At 39.5% G+C, this 24,002-nt stretch overlaps 1 protein-coding gene across 2 annotated transcripts in view; it reads left to right on the top strand.

Annotated features, from left to right (window-relative positions):
• Positions 1-24,002, top strand: part of DNAAF9 (dynein axonemal assembly factor 9) — a 131,329-nt gene that overhangs the window by 30,074 nt on the left and 77,253 nt on the right. For both annotated transcript variants that reach the window (XM_019462662.2, XM_053890397.1), the window contains exons 7-10: positions 3,477-3,554; positions 14,081-14,179; positions 17,922-17,977; positions 21,260-21,395. In XM_019462662.2, the coding sequence (XP_019318207.1) occupies positions 3,477-3,554; positions 14,081-14,179; positions 17,922-17,977; positions 21,260-21,395 (369 nt within the window). The remainder of the gene's footprint in view (positions 1-3,476; positions 3,555-14,080; positions 14,180-17,921; positions 17,978-21,259; positions 21,396-24,002) is intronic.

The raw sequence follows: 24,002 nt of genomic DNA, 5'->3' as shown, positions 1-24,002 counted from the left end.
ATGCCCAGACAAGATTTGGTGACCATAGAACAAGTGTTATGTTGTCATAAATTAACATGACGAAAATAAGAGCTCTGGGAAATTATAATTAATAAAATTAATAGAGGGGCTGGGAGGTAAAGTTAGGAAATTTTCTAAAAATGTAAAATTTAAAAATCAAGGAGACAGAATATATGAGATAAAAATTAAAAGACATAGAGAACTGTTCCAAGAAGCCTGATATACAAGTTGGAGTTGCAGAAAGTTAGAGCAGAGGTATCAGGAGGGAGAAAATTTTTTAAAAGAATAAACAATTTCCAGTGATAAAGAGAATACAACTTTTAAATTAAATGACTTAAATATAAATGAAGAAAAAAAACCTTAAATCTATCCATGCCTTTTTTGAACACTAAGAATAAAAGAATATCACAGCTTCCAGAAGAAAAAAATAAATCACCTACATAAGGCAATAGGAACCAGATTTCTCTCCTTCCCAAAACAACCCAACCTAACCAAACCAAAAGAACAAACAAGAAACAAAATATGTTTTCAAGACACTATGCATCAGACACTGAGAAATAGTGATTCCCTGAGAAATAGAAATAAACAAGGTCAGGGGCACCTAGATGGCTCAGTCGGTTCAGCGAGCAACTCTTGATCTCAGCTCGGGTCATGATCTCATGGTTCATGAGCTCGAGCCCCTCATCAGGCTCTGTGCTGGCAGTGCAGAGCCTGCTTGGGATTCTCTTTCTTCCTCTCTTTGCCCCTCCCCTGCTCGAGCTCTTTCTCTCTCTCTCAAGATAAATAAATAAACATTAAAAAAAAAAAAGGCAAGCACAGCCCCATGATTTCGCTAGCTTAGTAATTTGAGAAAAATTTTCAGGCCATGGCATTGGGAGGGGGATACCCATGTGAATCCTAGTGTACTTCCTGAGTTGAGAAGATGCAGTGAAGGGTCTGGTAAGAGAGCAGCTAGAGTACTAAAAAGGAAAATGCCCAGAGAGAGAACACCAAAGGTCTGCCAAGATTTCCCTGCCCCTCCCCCCATCCCAAGTATTCAAGAGTATTGATCAATTCATCCATGTGTCAGGTAACTACCAAAGGCAAGAGTTAAACAAAAGACATCTGGGGGTGCCTGGGTGGCTCAGTCTGTTAAGTGACCGACTTCGGCTCAGGTCATGATCTCACGGTTTGTGAGTTCGAGCCCCGTGTCAGGCTCTGTGCTGACAGCTCAGAGCCTGGAGCCTGCTTCTGATTCTGTGTCTCCCTCTCTCTCTGCCCCTCCCCCATTCATGCTCTGTCTTTCTCTGTCTCAGAAATAAATAAACATTTAAAAAAAAAAAAAAAAGACATCTGAAAAGTAATCCAGAACAGTGCCTGATACATGCTAAGGGCTGGGAACAGTTAGACTGGAAAAACACATAATTCAAAGGGCACTGAGTAGAGTCCTCAGAAGGGTTTTGTCTCAGTAATGGGGAATAGTCACCCCTAAACTGAGCACTGCTCTAGACCTCCTAAAAATTCATAAAAGCAAGATCTAAAGGGATCAAACTGTTTCCAAGTAACTTAACTGCATTCCAGAACAAAGCACAAGAATATTTATAGGAATACAAAAATACGTAGTCTCCAACAAGGTGAAATTCACAATGTCTAGCATCCAAAGATTATCCGCTTTACAAAGAAATGGGAAAACATGACTGATAATAAGGTAATCATTCAAAATTGACCTAGAAGTGACAGAAATGTTAGAATTAGCAAAGAACATTAAAATAGTTATTCTAACTGTATTTCATATTTTCAAGAAGCTAGGAGGAAAATTGAACTTGTTGAACAGAGAGAGAAAATTTTCAAAAGACCCAAATTGAGCTTCTGGAGGTAAAAACTACATTGTCTGAGATGGGAGAGGTTTTAACAATAGATTAGACACTGCAGAAGAAAAGATTAGTGAATTTGAAGCTATAGCAGTAGAAACTATCAAGGTAAAGCATGGAGAGAGTGAAGAATCCAAAAGAATGGAAAGAGCATTAATGAGCTGTCAGTCAGGCCTGAGGACAGAATAAAGACATTTTAAAACTAAAAAACTTTTGCCTTCTGAAAAGATATTGGAGGGGCACCTGGGTGGCTCAGTCGGTTGAGCATCCGACTCTTGATTTCAGCTCAGCTCACGGTTCGTGAGATTGAGCCCTGTGTTGGGCTCTGCCTTGACAATAGAGAACCTGCTTGGGATTCTCTCTCTGCCCTTCCCCGCCCCTCAAAAATAAATATTTTTAAAAAAGCTATTTGAGGATGTACTCCTGTAAACAAGTGAGTTAATTAAGAAAGAGAGAAGTAAGCCCTGGAACCAAATCCATCACCTGAAAGCTTCAGGATGATAGCAAAGAGAACTCTCAAAGCAAAAGTTGTAGTTGCACAGCAAGCTTACATAACAGCCAGACCAGAATGAGGTAAGAAAAAGAATTATTAGATTATCTGATATGTTTAAGTCATTGGTTATCAGTCAAGATGATTTTGTTGCCCCTTCCCCAACATCCCACCTCTGAAACATTTTACAGTGTTTGGAATTACTTTTGGATTGTCTGGGGGTAGCAGTGTTATAGGCATCTAGTGAGTAAAAGCCAGCGATGCTGCTAAGCCTCCTACAATGCATAGGGAAGTGCCTCACAGCAAAGAAATATCTGGCCCCAAATGATAGTAGTGTTGATGTTTAGAAACCCTAGTGTAAACATAGCTAATTGGGTGGGACAATTAGAAAAAACTTCAGGGTTGATTTTTATTTTAACCGCACAAGTGAAAAAAAATGACTCTGTCGGTAGCCCTAAGAAAAATAAAATTGGTTTAAGAATGCAACTAGGAGTATAGCATACATGTTCCTATAGTAAATAATGTATGTATGATCTTAATGTTATAAATAGTAATTACTGGTATAATTAAAAAATCATGATATTAGATGATGTTAGGGTATAGGTATGTGGAGAAAAAGTGTGAGAATAGGGATGGTTAATATTTAATTTCTAAATTGAGAAATCAAATAGTGATAGAAGCATGTTATATCAAAATTTGGAGGTAACTACCAGAAAGAAAATGTTAAGAGACTTGTGAGTGATAGCCTCTGTGACAGTGGAGGTTTGGAGAAAGATTGGAGTAGGCGAGTCACATGTTTTATTCTAAGCCTTTAGTACTATTTGATTTTTTTTAAACCATGAGCATGTATTATTTTAATTAAAAAACTTAAGCAAAGGCAAATAAATGTGTGTATGTACATATATGTATATGTACTCATCATTGAAGATAGTCAAAAGATGTACCAAAGTTTCTGTAAAGTTAGTTTCCTTGAGTTGGATAGCATTTATTAATATGTATTGGTTCTAATATAATTGATAAAAGTTTGATTTATTAGTCTAATCACTTAGTTTTCACCAAGATAGTCATTTCTGATAAATCTGATTGTTATAGTGATATTGACTCAGTTATTTCAATGTTTTTGCCCTATGTTGCAGCTGCAGGATGTGAGTTTGAATCTATGGAACGTCTACAGCAAGATGGATCCTATGTCTCTGGAGAGTTTACTTTCAGAAGTAAGGAGCCTAACTATATATTTAACTTATAAATATTACAGCTAGCTCACTTATCCACTAACAGTATTTGAAGAAATGCAAGAGATATTTTTGTCTGAACAATTTCTTCCCAGATTGTTATCTTGAACTCCTTGGGAGTAGAAGTGGACCTGGAAAAGTGATACTGCCTCTTTTGCTGTGAGGAAACCTCACCTGAGGCGAAGCCAAAGCTGCCTACCAGGGTTTACATTTCCACCTAAAGACATTCTCTCGGTTGGGCTGGACTTTAGACAAACAATACAGAGGATGTCTTTTTGTACTCTTTCTCTGTGACAAAAAGAAAGCAAAGATGGGGTTGGGCTTAAACAAATTAAGAATTAGAGCAGAGGTCAGCACATGTAGGCTTTGTGTGCCCTCCATCTCTGTTAGAACTACTCGGCAGTGCTGTTGTAGCCTGAGAGCACCCGTGGACAGTGCTTAAATGAATGGGGGTGTCTGTGTTCCAAGGAGACTTTATTTTAAAAAATATGTGGCCTGCCCACAAGCCATAACTTGTTGATTCCTGGATTAGAGGGTCGGGCATTAACTGTTCATCTGAACTTGGAAGAAAACATGAAGTTGGGTGGAACACTTTGCAGTGAGGAGCAACGGATAAAACTAAGGCTCTGGGAATACTTGCTGTGGTGAAGCAGCTCAGCAGTATCTCTCAGTGGCCATGGCTAGATATGCATAGAAGAAGAACAGTGTGTAGCGTTTTAATTAATTTAGTTATATTATTAAAACCCAATGAAAATAACAAAAATGAAAACTGCAGACCAGTCTCACTTATCCATGTTGATGCCTGTATTTTAAGTAAAATATTAGCAAATAGAATCCAGTACCATGTTAGAGTATTCCCTGATGAAATAGAGCTTAACAAGGGTACAATATTTGGTTTAGTGTCAGGAAACCTATTAGTGTAATCACTATACTAATTTTTCTCCTTGGAACGATTTGTGATGATTCCATAGGTGTCTAAAAGGCATTTGATAAAATTGAACAGCCATTCTGTTTAAACATTTCTAATTAAATATAAAAGAAAAATAAAACCTGAACTTTTTATCCTTTGAAGAGACCTAGTCATCATCATCATCAATCCATGTCTAGCCTAATTATGGAAAAAAGTGAAAATGCAAAAACGTGTAACATAAGAATGCAACAATGATAAAATTTAACCACAAAGAAAGAGAGATAAGTAGTTTAGGAGTTTCTACAAATGTCTGAGACCCATACCCAACTTGCCTGCAGTCATTTGAATGTGAGGATGCCATTGTTCACACATGGAGGCTAAATGTAGCATTGTAGTTTGGAGAACATTGGAAGCATCTCTGAGCCCATTGAGAGGGACCACACAGAAGGACATTTTTAAGTTTGTTTATTTATTTTGAGGTGTAGGGTCGGGGGGAGAGGGAGAGCAGAGAATCCCAAGTAGGCTCTGCACTGTCAGCATGGAGCCTGAGGTGGGGCTCGAACTTATGAACCATGAGATCATGACCTGAGCCAAAATCCAGAGTCTGGGGCACCTGGGTAGTTCAGTCAGTTGAGCCTCCGACTTCAGCTCAGGTTGTCTCACAGTTCTTGAGTTGGAGCCCCACATCGGGCTCCGTGCTGATAGTGCAGAGCCTGCTTCAGATCCTCTGTCCTCCTCCACTTGTACTCACTCTCTGTCTGTCTCTCTCTGTCTCTCTCTCTCTCTCTCAAAAATAAACATTAAAAAAAAAAAATCAAGAGTCAGCTGTTTAATCAACTGAGCCCCCCAGACACCCCAGAAGGATATTTAAAAAAATTTTTTTTTTCTTTAACATTTATTATTGAGAGAGACACACACACAGAGCATGAGCAGGGGAGGGGTAGAGAGGGGGAGATGCAGAATCTGAAGTAAGTAGGCTCCAGGCTCTGAGCTGTCAGCACAGAGCCCAATGCGGGGCTCGAACTCACAAACTGCGAGATCATGACCTGAGCCGAAGTCGATCGCTTAACCCACTGAGCCACCCAGGTGCCCCCCATAAGGATATTTTTAATTGCACCTGAACAGATGGTGACATTTTTGGCTGAAGAAGCAGTAGTGGTAATCACCATGGACTATAGACCAGGCCCTTCCCTGGTTTTCTGACTTCTCATGAGCAGAGTCTGCTGAAGTTCAGACCCTACCCTCAAAATATTTTAATTTAGTAATTAACAAATGCACAAATGTACTCAGACCCAGACTCTGATCAATTGTAGATCAAAATTCCTTGGATCCCTATTTTAATGACCTGATAAAAGAAAAGGTATACTTTTGTAAAGGTAAATATTACCTGCTTCAGTTTTTACTGTTCTTTTATCACAAAATGGCTGGCATGTGGTAAAAAAAAAAAAAAACAATTAGAAGAAAATTTTATTGTTATCAAGAAACAGTCAAGAGAGGGCACCTGACTGGCTCAGTCGGTAAAGCATGCAATTCTTGATCTCAGGGTTTTGAGTTCAAGCCCTGCACTGGGTGTAGAGATTACTTAAAAATAAAATCTTAGGGGTGCCTGGGTGGCTCAGTTGGTTAAGCATCCAGTTTTGGTTCAGGTCATGATCTCATGGTTCATGAGTTCGAGCCCTGCATTGGGCTCTGTGCTGACAGCTCAGACCCTGGAGCCTACTTTGGATCCTGTGTCTCTGTCTCTGCCCCTCCCCAACTCGTGCTCTCTTTCTCTCTCTCTGTCTCTCAAAAATAAACATTATTAAAAATTTTTAAAAATAAAATCTTCAAAAAAACAAACCAGTCAAGAGAATTAGATCCAGATATTGAAATTAACTAATGAAGAATTTTAAGTAGCTAATAAAAATGCTGAAGAATCAGGGCCGCCTGAGTGGCTCAGTCAGTTAAGTGTCCAGCTTCAGCTCAGGTCATGATCCTGCGGTTCGTGAGTTTGAGCCCTACGTCAGGCTCTGTGCTGACAGCTCAGTGCCTGGAGCCTTCTTTGGATTCTGTGTCTCCCTCTCTCTCTGCCCCTCCCCCGCTCATGCTCTGTCTCTCTGTCTCTCTGTCTCTCTGTCTCTCTCTCTCTCTGAAGGATGAATAAACATTAAAATAAATGCTGAAGAATCTGAACAAAAAGAGAACAGCATACATGAAAAGATGAGAAATTTCAGCAGAGACTTGAAAAGTAGAAAAAGAACTAAATGGAAATGCTAGAAATGAAAATACTATATCTAAAATGAAGAATTCATTAGATTGTCTTAACAGCAGCCTAGATACAAATGAAGAAGTGTTCTCTAAACTTAAAGATATATCAAAGGCAATTTCTCAACTGAAGGACAAAGAGAAGAGCAGCAAGGGGAGTAGAACAGAGCATCCAGTACCTGTCAAACAATGTCAGATGATCTAACATAGTATAGTCAGAATCCCAAAAGGAGAGTAGAGAGAAAATGCAGCAGGAAATCTGAGTTGATACTGTCCAAGAACTTTCCAAATTAATAAAATCAGTCCACAAATCCATGAAGCTCATTGAACGCCAAGTGGGATAAAAACTACTATAGATATGTATAAAAATGACAATAAATTTGTACAGGGATCTCTTGTGGTGAGTTTACAAATGTCCTTAATAAAATTCAAATTCAACAACCAAAAGTATTTAAAAATGCTATTCCAGTCTTTGAGTCTCTAGAAAATCACTGAAAAGGGTGTAATCCATACCTATATTACTTTTTAAAAATTTGCCTTATTCCCCCTTCTCTCAGGTATTTCATAGCTTCCAAACTTCTCTGAAACCCTCTTTTCTCTCCACCATCCAAATACTTTTTCTGCTCATATTTATTTCCCCCTTTGCCAAGATTGTAATCTTAAACCAGGATTGACATCTGGGCTTTAATTTCCATTGGCCAATCATTGCTGGCAGCTCTTTGATGGCCAGAGAACGTACAGCTCCATGCTTCCTGGTCGGATCCCACAGATCTCAAGAGGGAGAGTGCATACTCCTCTGCGAAGTGTATTTTTTTCTTTTATTATTTTTTCCATGAAATATTCTTTTTTCTTTTAAAGGTTTTTTGGTTTTTGGTTTTTTTGAGATAGAGGGAACCAGCGGAGAATGGGCAGAGAGAGAGGAGGACAGAGGATCCTAAGCAGGCTCTGCGCTGACAGCAGAGAGCCCAAGGCAGGGCTCAAACTCACGAACTATGAGATCATGGTCTGAGCCGAAGTCGGACGCTTAACCGACTGAGCCACCCAGACACCCCTCCATGAAATATTCTTTACAGATGAACTGCACCAGTTCTCACAAATACACTAATTAAACTACAAGGAGGTGCTACTTTTTCATCTATGAAAATGCTAGAAATTTCTAAAAGACTAGATTGAGTTGCCACTTGTCAGAGTAAGAGTGAGGCCTTCAATGGAATAGGTGAAATGCCTGTCTTGAGTGAACATTTGGCATCCCTATCCAGCAATTTCTTTTTTTTTTCTTTTTAATTTTTTTTAACATTTATTTATTTTTGAGAGACAGAGAGAGACAGAGCGTGAGCAGGGGAGGGGCAGAGAGAGAGGGAGACACAGAATCTGAGGCAGACTCCAGGCTCCAAGCTGTCAGCACCAGAGCCCTATGTGGGACTTGAACTCACGAATCGCGAGATCGTGACCTAGGCCGAAGTCGGATGCTTAACCAACTGAGCTACCCAGGTGCCCCCAGCATTTTTTTTTTTTTATTTTTTTAAATGTTTGCTTATTTTTGAAAGAGCGTGCTGCACTAGCAGGGGAGGGGCAGAGAAAGAGGCGGCAGAGAATCTGAAGCAACTCCATGCTGACAGTGGAGAGCCTAATGCAGGGCTTGAATTCATGAACTGTGAGATCATGACCTGAGCAGAAGTTGGACATTCAACTGACTGAGCCACCCAGGTGCCCCCCAGCAATTTCGATTTAGTAATTTATCCGAAGAAATTAAAGATGTCACTGAAGAATGTTCACTTGAAGTATTTATAAAAACTGTAGACAAAGTAAATGTCCAACAATAGGAATTTGGTTAAATAAAACTATTCAGGGGCACCTGGGTAGCTGTCAGTTGAGCAGCCGGCCCTTAATTTCGGCTTTGGTCATGATCTCACAGTTCATGGGATTGAGCCCCACATCTGACTCTGTGCTGACAGTGCTTGGGGTACTCTTTCTCCCTCTCTCTCAAAATAAATAAACTTTTAAAAAAAATTATTTTTCTCCCTCTCCGCCCCTCTCCCTAGCACGCATTCTCTAAAAAAAAAAAAAAAAAAAAAATCTCAGTGGCCTATTATACTGTCATTTGAAATGATGTTTTAGAATTGGATTTGATATAGGGGTGCCTGGGTGGCTCAGTCAGTTGACCGTCTAACTTTGGCTTAGGTCATGATCTCATGGTCCTTGAGTTCAAGCCCCATGTCGGAGACAGCTCTGAGCCTGGAGCCTGCTTCAGATTCTGTGTCTGCCTCTCTCCACCCCTCACTCACACTCTGTCTCTTTCTCTCTCTGTTCCTCCCCTGCTCGTGCTCTGTCTCTCTCTCTCTCTCAAAAATAAACAAACACTAAAAAATTTTTTTAAAAATTGAATTTGGTATAGAAAGATGTTCAAAATATATTTAGCAAAAAAGTAAAAGCTATTCCATCTTTGTAAAGTTTGTATGTCTGTGTCTTAGAAACTTTAGGTGATAGTCTTATTGGTCACTTGTTTTCATTTTCCCATTTTTATTGCATTGTGTAATTCATAAAAATACTTTTAAATATTGAAATTGAGCTTTTTTTTCCCTCTTGGTCAGTCAGTATAGTGCCTTTGAGGTTTTTTTTTTTTTTTTGCTTGTTGATTTATTAAATACATAGTCCTTGATCCCTGCTATTTCTTGGATACTGTGCTTATGCTAAAGTCACAGAAATAGGTAGACCTGGCTCCTGCTCATACTATTTAATGGGCTCTTAGGCCAATAATAGCAGTATACTTTGGTAACTGCTGTAATTGCAGTGGAACATAAAGGGTAAGGAAAATCATTCTTCCTGGAATTGCTTCCCAGAGCATGTGTGGTGATCAGAGATTTTCCAGACCAAGGAGGCGGCGGTATGAGCATTCTAGCCACAGGGAAGGAACCTGTCTGAGCCCCAGAATCATCTCCTTTTCAACATTGAGAGAAGTTGTTCAAATGTGGCTGCTGTCCCCTTGCCTAGTCCTTAAGCCAGCTCAGCTTACCGGTGGTGCCATGGATATGGACTTTGAGCCACCAGAGAGCAGGATGCCAGCGTAGGGCCAAGAGTTCTGACTAAAGTTCAGCATCTTTTGCCACCAGCCAAGAACGAAGGCACACTGACACAGTCTAAGCATTTTCTGACCTTTGCTGCGTATCTGACCTTGATATCTATCTGGGCCTGTCTTCTGGATTTGACTTCAAAGAGTCTGAGCAGATAAACTTTCCCTTCTTCCACATCAAATGCAACTGACCATTTCTACCTACATACACAGTATCCATTGGAAAAGTTGGAGAATACTGTGGTGGAAAAAACAGGCTCTGGGTATCTCCTGCCTAGATATATTTCCACTTCTGCTCCTCTTTAGTATTCCATCCTTAGGTAGATCACTTTACTCTGAAGTGCCTCAGTCTCCTCATCTTTATAGTGAGCATAGAGAAATATAAGGATGTTAGGGTGTTTTAAGACTCTGTGTGTGTGTGTGCACATTTATGTGGGCATTTCATGTATAATGCTAGTTATTTTTAATATGAGAATTCATAGCATCTTTCATTTCACTCCTAGCATGGAGCTGAAAGCAGTATTTAATGATTCATTCTATCTTATTCTGTAATTAGTACTAACACACCTGGCTCCCTCGGGGAAAGTTTTTGGAACAGAGTGCCCCATCTTTTTTCGTGTATCCTCTAAAACACATAGACTATCTTGGACCCTGGATCAGGGGCACTGATTGGACCTGATAGCAGCAGGTCAGGATCCCAAACTCAGGAGGTCTGGTTTACTGGGCCAAGGCACAGAGGTGGTAGGGTAGGACAGTCTGACCCAGGTAATTGTAGATTTCCAGTTACAAATAGACACATATTTGGGGTCTCCTGGGTGGCATAGTCGGTTAAGCATCAGACTCTTGATCTCGGCTCAGGTCATGATCTCGCAGTTGCTAAGTTGGAACCCCTCATTGGGCTCTGAGCTGATGGCGCAGGGCCTGTTTGGGATTCTGTCTCTCCTTCTTTCGGCCCTTCCCCCACTTGTGGTCAAGCTTGCTCTCTCTCAAAATAAACAAACTTAAAAAAAAAATATGCACATATTTTGTATATATATATAATACGTCTGTAAAATTAGAATGAGAACATTTTCCAAAATGTTTTCCTTTTAATTTTTTTTAATGTTTATTCCTTTTTTGAGAGAGAGAGAGAGAGAGAATATGCGAGTGGGGGAGGGGCAAAGAGAGAAGGAGACAGATTCTGAAGCAGGCTCCAGGCTCTGAGCTGTCAGCACAGAGGGCTCGAACTCATGAGCTGTGAGATCATGACCTGAGCCGAAGTCGGATGCCTAACTGACTGAGCCACCCAGGTGCCCCATATTTTCCAAAATGTTAACAGTGATTTTTGTTCTAGATTTTCTGAGTTTCTGTAATAAATGTATATTACTTGTGTGTCTGTTTTTAAAGACTTTTTATTAACACAGACTCAGAAAAGAACATAAAACTAATATGTAATTTAATAAGTCATTATAAAGCAAAGCAACAGAGTCTTGCCACCCCAGAAGCAGTCTGAGTGCTTTTTGCCAAACCCATCACCTCTTTCCTACTCCCCGAAGAATAACCCTATCATGAATTCTATGGCAATGACCCCTGCTTTTCTTTGCAATTTTATCATCAAAATGTGCTTCCAAATGTGCTTCATGTATAATGCTAGTTATACTTTGCATACTATGTATACTATATACATAGTTTAACTTTGCCTGTGTGTGTGTGTGTGTGTGTGTGTGTGTGTGTGTGTGTGTGTGTTTAGGTTTCTTTTAATCTATAGGTTCTTTTTGTCCCTACCCCCACTTAACTATTTATTAAGGAAATCAGATCATTTGTTTTATAGTTATCCTCGTTGGGATTTGTTGATCACATTCCTGTCATGTAGTTTAACATTTTCCCTGTCTTATGTATTTCTATATTATTGGTAATTGAATCTAGACGTTTAATCAGTGTCAGGAATGATTTTTCGAGGGAAAACTACTTCTGAGAGGGTATTCTTTACAAGAAGTATATATGTGTAATTGAATCTCTTTTAATTTTGTGAACAGTCGTTGATGTACGGTCCTTAGGTCTTTAATTGATTAATTAGATCCTTAATTCACCATTGTAAAATGGTAGTATTCCAATTCTATAATTCCTTCTTCATTTATATTCTCTAAAGAGAAATAATTCAGCTTGCTATTTGGTTATGCAGTGGTGGAGTTCATGTGGGAAGAACAGGATAATTGTTTGAATTCTTCCTTTTATTTATCAATTTTCAAAATAAAGTTGGTTCCCAACCATTCCCAAAAGTAACCAGTTAGTTCTTTTTAATATATCTCATTTTGAACTCATAGATTTAAACCTATTTGATGTGTTTTTATCCAGTGCAGTTACCATCTTTGCTGATGTTCAGCTTGTTCCATCTTTGGGTAGTAGCTCACTTAAAGTTGGTTACAAATTGTTTTGACACAACCCTAATAGTCCTTGATAACTTCCTTGCCATATACTACGATAAGAGATTCCTGGGTTCTCTTATACATTTCCTGTCCCAGGTCTGCAATCGTCATTTCTCTAATAAGTTCTAGTTTGTTTGGGGAGTGGTATTTTAGCACAACAGTGTAGGTGCTGTGAATGCTCATTGGTACTGGTTTGGTCATTGTTTCTATATCTCTTCAGTGGATAGAGGTAGGAAGTTCTCTCTGTGTGTCTTTCTCTGCATATGTATATACAAATATTCTCACATGTATACCTGATTTTTTTTATCCCAAATTATATATAAAACATATTCAGAAAACAGTATCAGCACTGTCACCCATGTGATTACTTAAAATAATTTTAGATACATATACACATATACTTCTGTATTTATTTATAAATAAAATATAGATCATCTGGGCAACAAGCATCGGAGCCATTAGTAAGAATGTTGTTTACACTAAGAATTCCCAGCAGGGGTCCATTGTGCTCTATGCCTAGGGCCAGTAGACTCAATACCTGGCTAACACGGAGCCCATAGGTCTGAGTACTTGCTTATCCCTGACTGGGAGAGAAGAATGGAGGAGAGCGTAAATCCAGCTAGTAAGTTTTAATGCAGCAAACAGAATGCCTGCTGTGAGCAAGGCACTAGTCCAGCGCCCAACATACAGACACTTAAACTGTGAGATGGGCAGTGAAGATAACTTATCTCAGTACAAATTATCAGCAACTTCAGAATAAGACAAGGATACTGTTTGAGTGTCTTAAGCAACTCATAGATGATTTTTTTTTTCCTTTTGGTTAACTGATGATGTTTTAAAGGAAAGCCAGTAGCACAAAGCAATGTGTGGTGACTGGGAACCAGAATGAGTTCAGAGAGGAGGCTGAAAAGTAGCTGGGATAGGGAAGGAAAGAGGTTGCACAAAGAGGAGAGTCAACTGGGAAGGGCACACTGTTTCACAATCCTCCCACTGCCACTGGGGGAAGGTGTAAGGGAGGAGAGGGCTCTGGGCCACCCATGGCACCACCCAACTTCTAAGGTCATCTAACTTGTCCTTAAAGCTCCACTGATGTGACCCTTTTGGCACAGGATGTACCATCTTTAAGATACATCATAAATAGTTCCCTCTTTCCAACAAAGATTGCTAAAGGTATTGGAGTGGCCATTACTGCCCCCCCCCTTTTTTTTAAACAATTTTATTATGCTATAATTTATATACCATAAAATTTGCCCATTTAAATGTACAATTCAGTAGTTTTTAGTGAAATTTACAGAGTTGTACAACCATCACCATAATCGAATTTTAGAATATTTTCATCAACCCAAAAAATTCCCTTGTGTTCACTTGCAGTCAGTCTCTGTTCCTCATTCAAATCACTGATCTACTTTCTGTCTCTATAGATTGGCCTTTTCTGTATATCTCATATAAATGGAGAATACACCAGGTGGTCGTTTATATCTGGCCTCTTTCACTTGACATGTTTTTGAGGTTCATCTATGTTGTAACATGTGTCTGTAGTTTGCTGTTAACTTTTTTAAATGTTTATTTATTGAGAGAGAGGGCGAGTGGGGAGGTGCAGAGAGAGATGGAGACAGAGGATCTGAAGCAGGCTCTGTGCTGACAGCTCAAACCTGATGTGGGACTTGAACTCACAAACCATGAGATCATGACTTGGGTTGAAGTCTGATGCTTCACCAGCTGAGCCACAACAGGCTCCCCTGCTGTTAACTTTTAAAACATTTAAACAGTGCTATTTTGAGATCTGATTCATGATTCTTAAGTACTTGAGATCTGATTCATGTTTCTAAAGTACTTCTTAATATAACCAAATGCATTATCCTTTTCATTTTCTTCATAGGATTTGGTGGCTTTTGAACATCAGTGGACTAGCTTCTTTGCTAATTTTGATACAGAAATTCCTTTCCTGCTGGAACTTTCTGAATCTCAAGCGGGTGAGGTATGTAAGGGAAGGGTCAAAGAGAAAGAAAAACCTGATTAACTTATTGTTTCTATTTTTGTTTTGTTAATTTTTTCAGAATGCAACACTACCGATCCTAATATGTTTATTCTTTCCTTATGCTTTGCTGTATGCTGTATAGAAGTCTTTAACCCCCATGCCAACCTACCAACATCTATAAGGAAGTTGGGTGTTTGGTACCAGCTCCTATATAAGATGGATAGTCATTTTTCAGTGTCATGATACCTATGTCAGCAAGGAATTCTATTGGGCAGTAGTTGATAAGCCTAGACATAATTTTCCACATGTGAGTAGCACACCTTTGTCAGTTGAGTCTCTAGGTAAATTTTTTTTTCCACGCAAACAATGATGAAGTTACTAGATTCAGGGTAAGATTCACTCCAGGAGTAAACAGTGGTATCTAAATCAAGAACCGAGGCATAGGCCAGTGCCCAAAACTAGTCAGTAAGAAGGATCAGAAGACAAATCTTGAGCTTGTACTTGGCCTACTTTGGTTTTGCACGCCAGTCCTCAGCTCCCCTGTGCTACACTGACTCCTGATCTTTGGAGCTGGTGTTGACCTTTGTTGTCATGCATCTCACTTTTACGTATGTTATAAACGCCACCAACGCATTGCTATTATTTTTGTTTAAGCAGTCAGTTCTCTTTTTAATCTCGTTTTAATCCTTTCTAAGAAGATTTAAGTAATAAAAAAAATCTTACATATTTGCCCATGTAGTTACTGTTTTTGATGCTCTTCATTCCTTTGTGACGATCCAGATTTCCATTTGGTATCATTTCCTTCTCCCTGAAGTGTCCATTAATATGTTTCATAGTGAAAACCTTCTGATGATGAATTCTTCCAACTTGTATAGGTCTGAAAAAATATCTATATTTCACCTTCATTTTTGGGAGACATTTTGCCACGTATAGAATTCTTGGTTGACCGTTTTTTCCTTTTTGTACCTGGAAGATGCTGTTCCACTGTCTTCTCACTTGCATTGTTTCTGATGGTCTGTTCTTTCGTCTTTATCTTTGTTCCTCTCTGTATAACTGTTTTTTTTCCCCTCTAGCAGCTTTTAAGCTTTTCTCTTTTTTTACTGGTTTTGAGTTGATTTTGATGTGTCTCACTATAATTTTCTTTGTTTCTTGCGCTTGGCTCTTGTTGAGCTTCTTGGATCTGTGGATTCATAGTTTTCATCTAGTTTGGGAAGTTTTTGGCCATTATTTGTTCAGATATTTTTTCTGTCCATCTTTTTTTTCAGAGACTCTAGTTACCTCTATATTAGGCCACGTGAAGTAGTCCCACATTTCACCAGTGCCCTTTTTAGTTTTCTGGATTATTTTTTCTCTCATTACTGTGGTTCCTAGAGTAAAAGATACTCAAAAAGGTATATTCTGTGACATGTCACTCCTTGTTTCCTATCACCTCCTTCTCATTCACTCCCTCACTCCACCATTTTCCACCTACTCTGCTACCAGTAGATAACAAATCTCTTCATTTCTGATTTGTCTTTTTTTTTCTTTTGCACACATGAGCAGATACATGTGTATTTTCTTAATGTCCTCTTGTTTTTTTCATTGAAGGGCAACATACATGTAGTCATTTTCACTTTTTCACTTAACAAGAAAATATCCTGCAACTTTCTCCAAGTCAGTTCATTGAGATCTTCTCATTCTTTGTTATGATTCATAGTATACTACTGTGTGGATTTGTAATTTATTCAGCCGTTCTCTTATGTGTGCTTATTTAGGTTGTTTTCAATATTCTGCCATTGCAAACAGTGCCATAGTAAATAACTTTGTGCTTATGTATTTTCATATTGTTGGAGGTTTGTATACCTAGTAATGCGATTGCTGGGTCACAAGGTAAGTGCACATCTAGTTGTGTTAGCTATTGCCAAATTTCTCTTCAGAAGGGTTGACCAATTTGCATTCCCACCAGCTGTATATGAGAGTGCCTGTTACACCACAGCCTCACCAACAGGATGTATTGTCACACCTTTTAATTTCTCACCATCTCGTAGATAAGAAATGGTATGTCAGTATTATTTTAATTTGTATTTTTCTAATAATGAGTAAGCTTGAACTTTTTTTCATGTTTGAAGGCCACTTTATATTTTATTTTCATATGTTTTTTTCCCGTTTTAGTATTAGTACAGTATTATTAACGGAACTAGAGAAAATAGTGATCGAATGATCCTCCTAGGTTATTAGGATTACTTGAGATAATACATTTAAGTGTCTATCACAGTAGAGGTAAACCTCAGTAAAATATAGCTATTATTTTAATATATAGAGAGTTTTTACAGATCAGTAAGATCTGTAAACACCAAAACTCCAATTGATGAACATCCAGAGGATGTAAACAGTTAATTACCAAAGGGAAATCCAGATAGCCATTGAACATATTTGAATATATACTCTATTTCATTAGAAATCAAAGGAATGTATAATACAGCTGCAGTGAGGTACCATTTTTCATTTATCAACTTGGAAAATATATTTTTAAATGGACATTTAATCAACAGTGCTTACGAGTTTACCCTGAGATAGGCACACTCATGTATGGTAAGTGGAAGTGTATATTGATAAAACTTTTTTGAAAAACAATTTGGCAATATAGTTTTGCCTTTTTACCATATAATTTCATTTCCATATCTGCTTTAAGAAAATAATCAAAGCTGCAAATAAAACTTATGAAGAGTTGCTTATTGTAGTATTATGATATAAGAAACAGATTTCTAAGAATAGAGGGCTATTTAATAAACTTTGGTACAGCCATATGCTATGGATGTACCATAGAAAAAAGATAGGAAGAAAATTTATCAGAAAGTTAACAGTTCTTAGATTGTTATATTTTAAAATAAGCATATATTACTTACATAATCAGAGCAAGAGGTAAACAATAGATGTTTTTTAAGAGGATTAAAATTGCATTTTGAAATTTTGACCCTTTTGACATAGCCCCTGCGTATCAATTTTTGGTTAGTGTTTAGCCTAGCACTTTACATACCAATGCTGAGAAATACTTCTGTGCTTTCCTGGGAAACTTCTTTCTGTGTATTTCTAAGTTCTGTGGATTCTTTCTTAATGCTGATTTTAAATTAGTATGTTAGAATTAATGTATATTCCCTTATTAGTAATGTATAAAAACAGGGGTGCCTGGGTGGCTTAGTGGGTTCAGTGTCTGACCAGCTCAGGTGATGATCTCATGGTTTGTGGGTTCAAGCCCATGTTGGGCTCTCTGCTGTCGGCACAGAGTCTGCTTTGGATCCTCTGTCCTCCTCTCTCTGCCCCAGCGTGCGCTTGCTCACTTTCTCTTTCTCAAAAATAAACATTAAAAAAAAGAAATGTAGAAAAACAAATTTTTAATAGAAGGGAAAATTCCTACATGATTAGTATCTTGGACCATAGATAATGGTTGGTCCAATTTTGTTTCAATAATTAAGTCATAAAATTTGACAAGAATTTTTCTTTACCTTTCTTTTTCTCTTGCAGCCATTTGTCTATTTCTGTTGCTGTTTGTTAGTTACTTGTCCCCCAAATTCATGTTGCTTTCTACCACATATGTCCTTCCATGTTCTTATAATAACCTATAAACACATCTCTCTCTCTCTCTCTCTTTCTCTCTTTCCAATACACACATACACATTCTATACCTACGCACATATATATATATGAGAGATTTGTGATTGTTTTATAAAATTGTGATATAATACAGTGTTGGCTTCTTTTTTAGCCATTCAGAAGTTACTTCAGTCATGGAATGATCTCCAGCCATATAACTGAAAACAGGTAGGTTTCTTGGGGAAGAAAGGTGAATGATGTTAGAGAAATGGGGTTTAACAAGGGAAGTGGATGTGAGGGAGCATCTAAGTCCAGAAGGTAGAGTCAGGAAAATATAGATTGACTTTAGTCATCATAGGTTAAGAAATGCGTACTCTGAAAAATTGTCCATTTCACTGCTTTTGTGTATATGTGTGTATATGTATGTATGTGTGTGTATGTATATATATATTAATATAGATTTATAGCAAACTAGTTTTTAAAACATCGTAGCTTGCTGAAATCTTAAGAAAGGAATTTTATATTCCATCCCTACCCCAGGAAAGCTAGGAAGTAGGATGTCCATGGGCTGGGCAGGGATCCTCATTTGTGGAGAGTAAAAGGGCTCTGGCAATAAAGGTCCAGCCCCAGGAAGACAAGAGAGTATCAGGGTTGCTGCATTTTGTTTTCTTGTGGTTTTTCCTTTAGCACCTCTGTTTGTCATGGTAATCCGGAGGGCCCAGCCTGGGATGGGATCAAAGTAGATCAAAGTAGATTTTTCCTCTCTTTTATTTCCTAATTCCAATCCAGTGTGAAATGAGACAGATTACACTGGTTGAAGAGTCACTTAACTTGAATTAAGCTTCAGAACAAAAATCAGTTATGTTTACTTTTAAGAGCCCCTGTTTGCCTGAAGCTTAAGGAGGTATTTTTAAGAATAATACAAAGAAATGTAAACACTTTTCCACGTGACACACACTAAGGGCAATTTAAGGAAAGGATCAGGGATAAAGGAAACTGTCTTAATCTGTTTTAGCTACCATGACAAAAATTCCATAAACTGGGTGGCTTATAAACAAAAAACATTTATTTCCCACAGTTTGGAGGCTAGGAAGTCCAAGATCATGGCACTGTGAGATCCAGTGTCTGATGAAGGCCTGCTTCCTCATTTCACTATAAACTCACATGGCAGAAAGGGCAAGGGATCTCTCAGACCTCTTTTATAAGAGCCTTTTTTATAATACCATTCATGTGGGATCTGCCCAAAACCTGGCTTGGATTTAGTTATGTCCCTAAATGATCTCTATGGGTCAGTAGGAGGAGTCAGAGACATCTGGCATCCATTCCCACCCAGTAGGGAGTGTTAGGGGGGCTGTATTGACCACTTTGCTTAATCACCTCCCCAAGGCTATACCTCCTAATACCATCGCTTTGGGGGTTAGGATTTTAACCTATGAATTTTGTGGGGATACATTCAATACACAGCAGAAACTATTTTTTAAAAATACCCTTGGGGCGCCTGGGTGGCTCAGTCAGTTAAGTGTCCCACAGTTCGGCTTAGGTAATGATCTCATGGTTCGTGAGTTTGAGCCCCAGGTCAGGCTCTGTGCTGACAGCTCAGAGCCTGGAGCCTGCTTCGGATTCTGTGTCTCCCTCTCTCTCTCTGCCCCTCCCCCACCTCAAAAATAAATACACATTAAAAAAATAATAACAGAAAATAAAAATACCCTTTAGTCACTGACTGTTGTTGAGAACATATGACATATTAAACAAGAGAAACATGGTTAAAAAGTAAACCAGCCACGGGGATGCCCAGCTGGCTCAGTTGGTAGAGTGTGGTCATGATTTTGAGCCCCAAGTTGGGCATAGAGATTACATTTTTAAAAAATTAAAATTCAAAAATAAACTAGTCATGGTCTTTGCCCTCATGGAGTGAGTATATAGTGTGGTGGAGAAATAAGACCTTAATCAAGCAACCTCACAAAAAAATATAATTACAAACTCTGGTGCCATAAAGGAAAAAAGAACTTGGTACTGTGAAGACCATAGCTGGGAGCATGGACTCCTCTGGGAGGAAATCTGAATGAAGAGCAAAGGTAATTAAGGGAGGGGCTCCTGGGTTGGCTGTCAGTGGAGTGTGTGACTCTTCATCTTGGGGTTGTGGATTCAAGCCACACATGAGGTGTAGAGATTACTTTAAAGTAAAATCTTTAAAAAAAAAAAAAAAAGGGAGAAAAGCACCCTGAGATGAAAACATAAGAAACATTAAAAGAGGATGAGTTTGGTGGGACATAGGAGTTGGAGGAGAGTGGCCTTTCATGGAGCCAAAGAAGTTGAATGTAGATCATCTTTCACCATGTGAAAGATTTCAGTCCTCCTGAAAATAACATAAAGACATTACACTCTTTGCATGTGTAAAAGGTTGTGTTCTCTGCATTGTGGAGAAGAGACTGTAGGAGAGCGAGAGTGGAAGCAGGGTAGCTGTGCAGAAGCATTCTAGTTATCTAGGGAGGAAATGATGGCAGCATCGACGAGGCTTGTAACCATGTGGATTGAGGGAAATGGACAACTAGTGAGTTGATTGATTGGATTTAGAGGGTTAGGGGCAGAAGAAGTTAAGGAGGCCTAAGGGGGCCTCTCAGGTCTGGCTCAGTCCCTGGATGGATAATGATTCCAGGGGAACAGGTATAGTGGGGTAGATCATGAAAGAGGAGAGGAGAGGCAGATAGCTGAAAGTAAAACCCTAGGAATATTCTGAGGCAGATAGAAGAGGAGAATGGCTGATGAAGGAGACTGAGAAGCAACAGCTTTTGCAGGGAAAGGGTGTCCGGTGCTTCTGAGAGACCAAGGAGGGGCAGGCTGAAGTCTGCCTAGTGGATTGGCTGTTTGCTACGTGAAAGTCATTTGGTGACTTTTGCAAGAGTAATTTGAGTGAAATGACTGAGGGGGTCAGTTGAAGTGGGCTGAGAAAAAAGGAAGTAACAGCAACAACAACAAAAAAAAACCACAAAAAGACAAGTCTAACCAAGAGAGGAGACAGAAGAAGGGGACACATGCAAGTCAGGTGGATGTGGTAGTGAGGACATTCGTAGCCCTACTCTCCTCTTCCCATCCTAAAGGCTACTCCAAATAGTTAATGCCTCTGTTGTCTGCCTACAGTCTATCACAACTGCTATCATCCTTTAAAATTTGTTTCCACTAAAATGCTATTGTGTGAAACTGGATTCTTGCTCCATCTCTGCACCATGGACAGCAGACTTACAAAACTTTCTCCTTAAGAAGTAGGACAAGCTGAAAATATAAACCTGGCTTGGATTTAGTTATGTCCCTAAATGATCTCTATGGGTCAGTAGGAGGAGTCAGAGACATCTGGCATCCATTCCCACCCAGTAGGGAGTGTTACGGGGGCTGTATTGACCACTTTGCTCAGACCGCAGGACACCACTCTGAAAACCCCAAGAACCCACTCACTGGGAAATTGTCCTGGCCAGGAATCTCTTTTCTAATCACATTTCTGGTTTGCCACTCTAGCCCTAATAGGCAGCCATTCGTTCTCTTTGGTAATCACTCCACACGAGAAAACCTGAACGCTGGCAACTTTAACTTCCCTTCTGAAGGGCACCTGGTACGCAGCACTGGTCCCAGTGGGAGCTTTGCCAAACACATGGTGAGTGGCTTGACTACCTGGTGTTTAATTGGTTTTATTATTAAATAGGAAAGAGGGGAAGTTAAGGGTAACCTTTCTGGTTAGTGTATTGATTTAACCTTGAACTTGAAGTTGTTTTTGGAGTGAAGTGATTGCAAACTGACTATATTTATAGAAGTACTAGGTATAATTTGAAAACATCATAGTTAATTTTTAAATATTTGAAGGAAAAAGGTTAAAAAAATACTTCCACAAACCAGACTCTTTAAGTTGTCATAGTAGTATTGTCAATAGAATAAGAATTTTAAATTAACTTGGAAATAGAGTTATCCAAGCCTAAGTTTGTTTTGTCTTAACTGTTACATTTCAGGACATAAACCTTGAGGGTCACTGTTCTTGTATTGAGGGTGCCAGGGAGAAGACTTTTGCATTTGGTGGTAAATTGTCTACTATGTTCTTTTAAAGGAAACATTAGACTGAAATGTGAGACTCTAGTGATTGTAAAAGTCCATGGAATTTTGATTATTTTCAGAATGTTCCTGACAATCAGGAAAGCTGGGGAGGTAGGTACTATTGTTTAGTTTTGACTGGAGAACATGAGACCTAGTCTCTCTGGACTGAAACCTCAAATCTGCCTCCAAGCCAGTCAGGAACATAGGGCTGCTCGAATAGATATGCTGTCAGGATCTTACTGCCCTGTAATGGGAGGGCTCAGGCCTCATTTCAACCCCCCAGAGCACCCTTGGAATATACAGAAAATGCCAAATGGCATAGGCTTCTTTGTGTAATCTTATTTGTTGACTCTACATGTTAAATTAAAACTTAAGGAGACTAGCTGATTTCTGCCTCTGGGAAGATGGAGTAGACCTACTTCTTCCTATTCCTTCTGCTAAGTACAACTGAAAACCCTGGACACTATATATAAAAGAAACATAGGAGGGTAGAAGAAGTAGGCTGGCTGAGGACCTTGGACCAAAGGGACAAAATGGCAGTGAGTTTTCTGGGCTTCCTTTTTGCCTATATATCCCAGACTGGATATTGGAAAGCTGACAACCCAGAAATGCCAATAGGCACAGACCTAGAAAGCCCTAAGTAAAGCCTCTTTTCTCTGGTGGAAGGACTAGGAAGGGGACAGCCTAACAAGACAGAAAACTTTCAGGGTGCCTGGGTGGCTCAGTCAGTTAAGCGTCTTACTTCGGCTCAGGTCATGATCTCGTGGTTTGTGGATTTGAGCCCCGTGTCAAGCTCTGTGCTGACAGCTTGGAGCCTGGAGCCTACTTCAGATTCTGTGTCTCCGTCTCTCTGCCCCTCCCCCGCTCATGCGCGCACTCGCTCGCACGCGCGCTCGCTCTCTCTCTCTCTCTCAAAAAATAATAAAATAAACATTCAAAAAATTAAAAAAAAAAAAAGAAAATTTTTAGATAACAGCTATTCTATTCCTGCCAAACCCCTCAGAAAATATTTCCATCTACCCCTGCCAACAAGAGCTGAGTGAAGAGCCTAGATATCCACCCTTGCCAGGCTGTAACAGGGCACCATTACCTTACCCCCACCCCTGTCAGTATTAGAGAAGGCCCAGTAGGGGGCCATGACTTTCATCCCCACTGGGCACCAGTGAACCCTCCCTCCCCCTGCAGTATCAGTGGAGACAGGGGAGCCTTGGATGTACACCACTATCCAGCAGTAACGAGGTGTTCTTCCTTGGGGTGGTATCATTGGAGGCCAGTGGAGAGTCAGGACTTCCACCACCACTCAGCTATAACAAGGCCATCACTTATCCATAGTGTCTGTGACTCTCCCAAGCCAGGGTGGTGTCACTAGAGGCATACTAGGGAACCTAAACTCCTATTCTGCCCAGCAGTAACAAGGAGCACGCGCTCTCGAGCGTGCGCATACACACACACACACACACACACACACACACACACACACACACACACTCTGGGTGTCAGTAGAGTCTGTGTGGAGAACCTGGACTTAACGCTCCTACCAGGCGGTAACAAAGCAATGTGCTCCCCTATTCACCCACAGAAGCAGTGTCAAAGAAGGGCTACTAAAGTGCAAGATTTCAGTAAGATCCAGGGTAGACTTCCGCTTTCGGTGCTAACACATAAAGAGCTTAGAAATCATCTCTCCCACCCTTACAAGAAAAAAGCTAAAAAACCTAAAACCAACAACTTTTCTTGGGCTCATCAAAGAACTGAAGTCTCAAGGCAAATACACTCCCAAAACATAGAGGGGTGAGTCGAGAGAGTCACAGCCAATGTCTGCTTACCTGGAGCAGAAGCCACATGTAAATAACAATTTTGATGAACTCCTGGAGGCTGAATATGGACTAGAGTGAGAGAGGAAGACTCCTGCAGAATGTAGGGAGGGCCACACACACTTGTGGGTTTAATTCTTTCTGTACACCTACAACTGCTCTTCAAAACAATCTATTAAGTTTTTTTTAATTTTCCAAGTTCTTTGTAGAACTTTTTATAATAATTGGGGATCTTTATTTTATAAACTCAGAAACTTAATGAGGTCAAGGAACTTATATGAGATTTGATCCTGGGATGGAGGTGGGGGGGTCTGCGATTATGACCTTTCATCTTCATTCATCTCTTTTTCAGTGTAACATACTTA

This window comes from Panthera pardus, unplaced genomic scaffold, assembly GCF_024362965.1.
Source record: "Panthera pardus isolate Hobbes unplaced genomic scaffold, ASM2436296v1 HiC_scaffold_25, whole genome shotgun sequence".
Classification (NCBI taxonomy): domain Eukaryota; kingdom Metazoa; phylum Chordata; class Mammalia; order Carnivora; family Felidae; genus Panthera; species Panthera pardus.
Note: the sequence above shows the minus strand (reverse complement) of the source record. Positions and strands in the feature narration are given on the sequence as shown.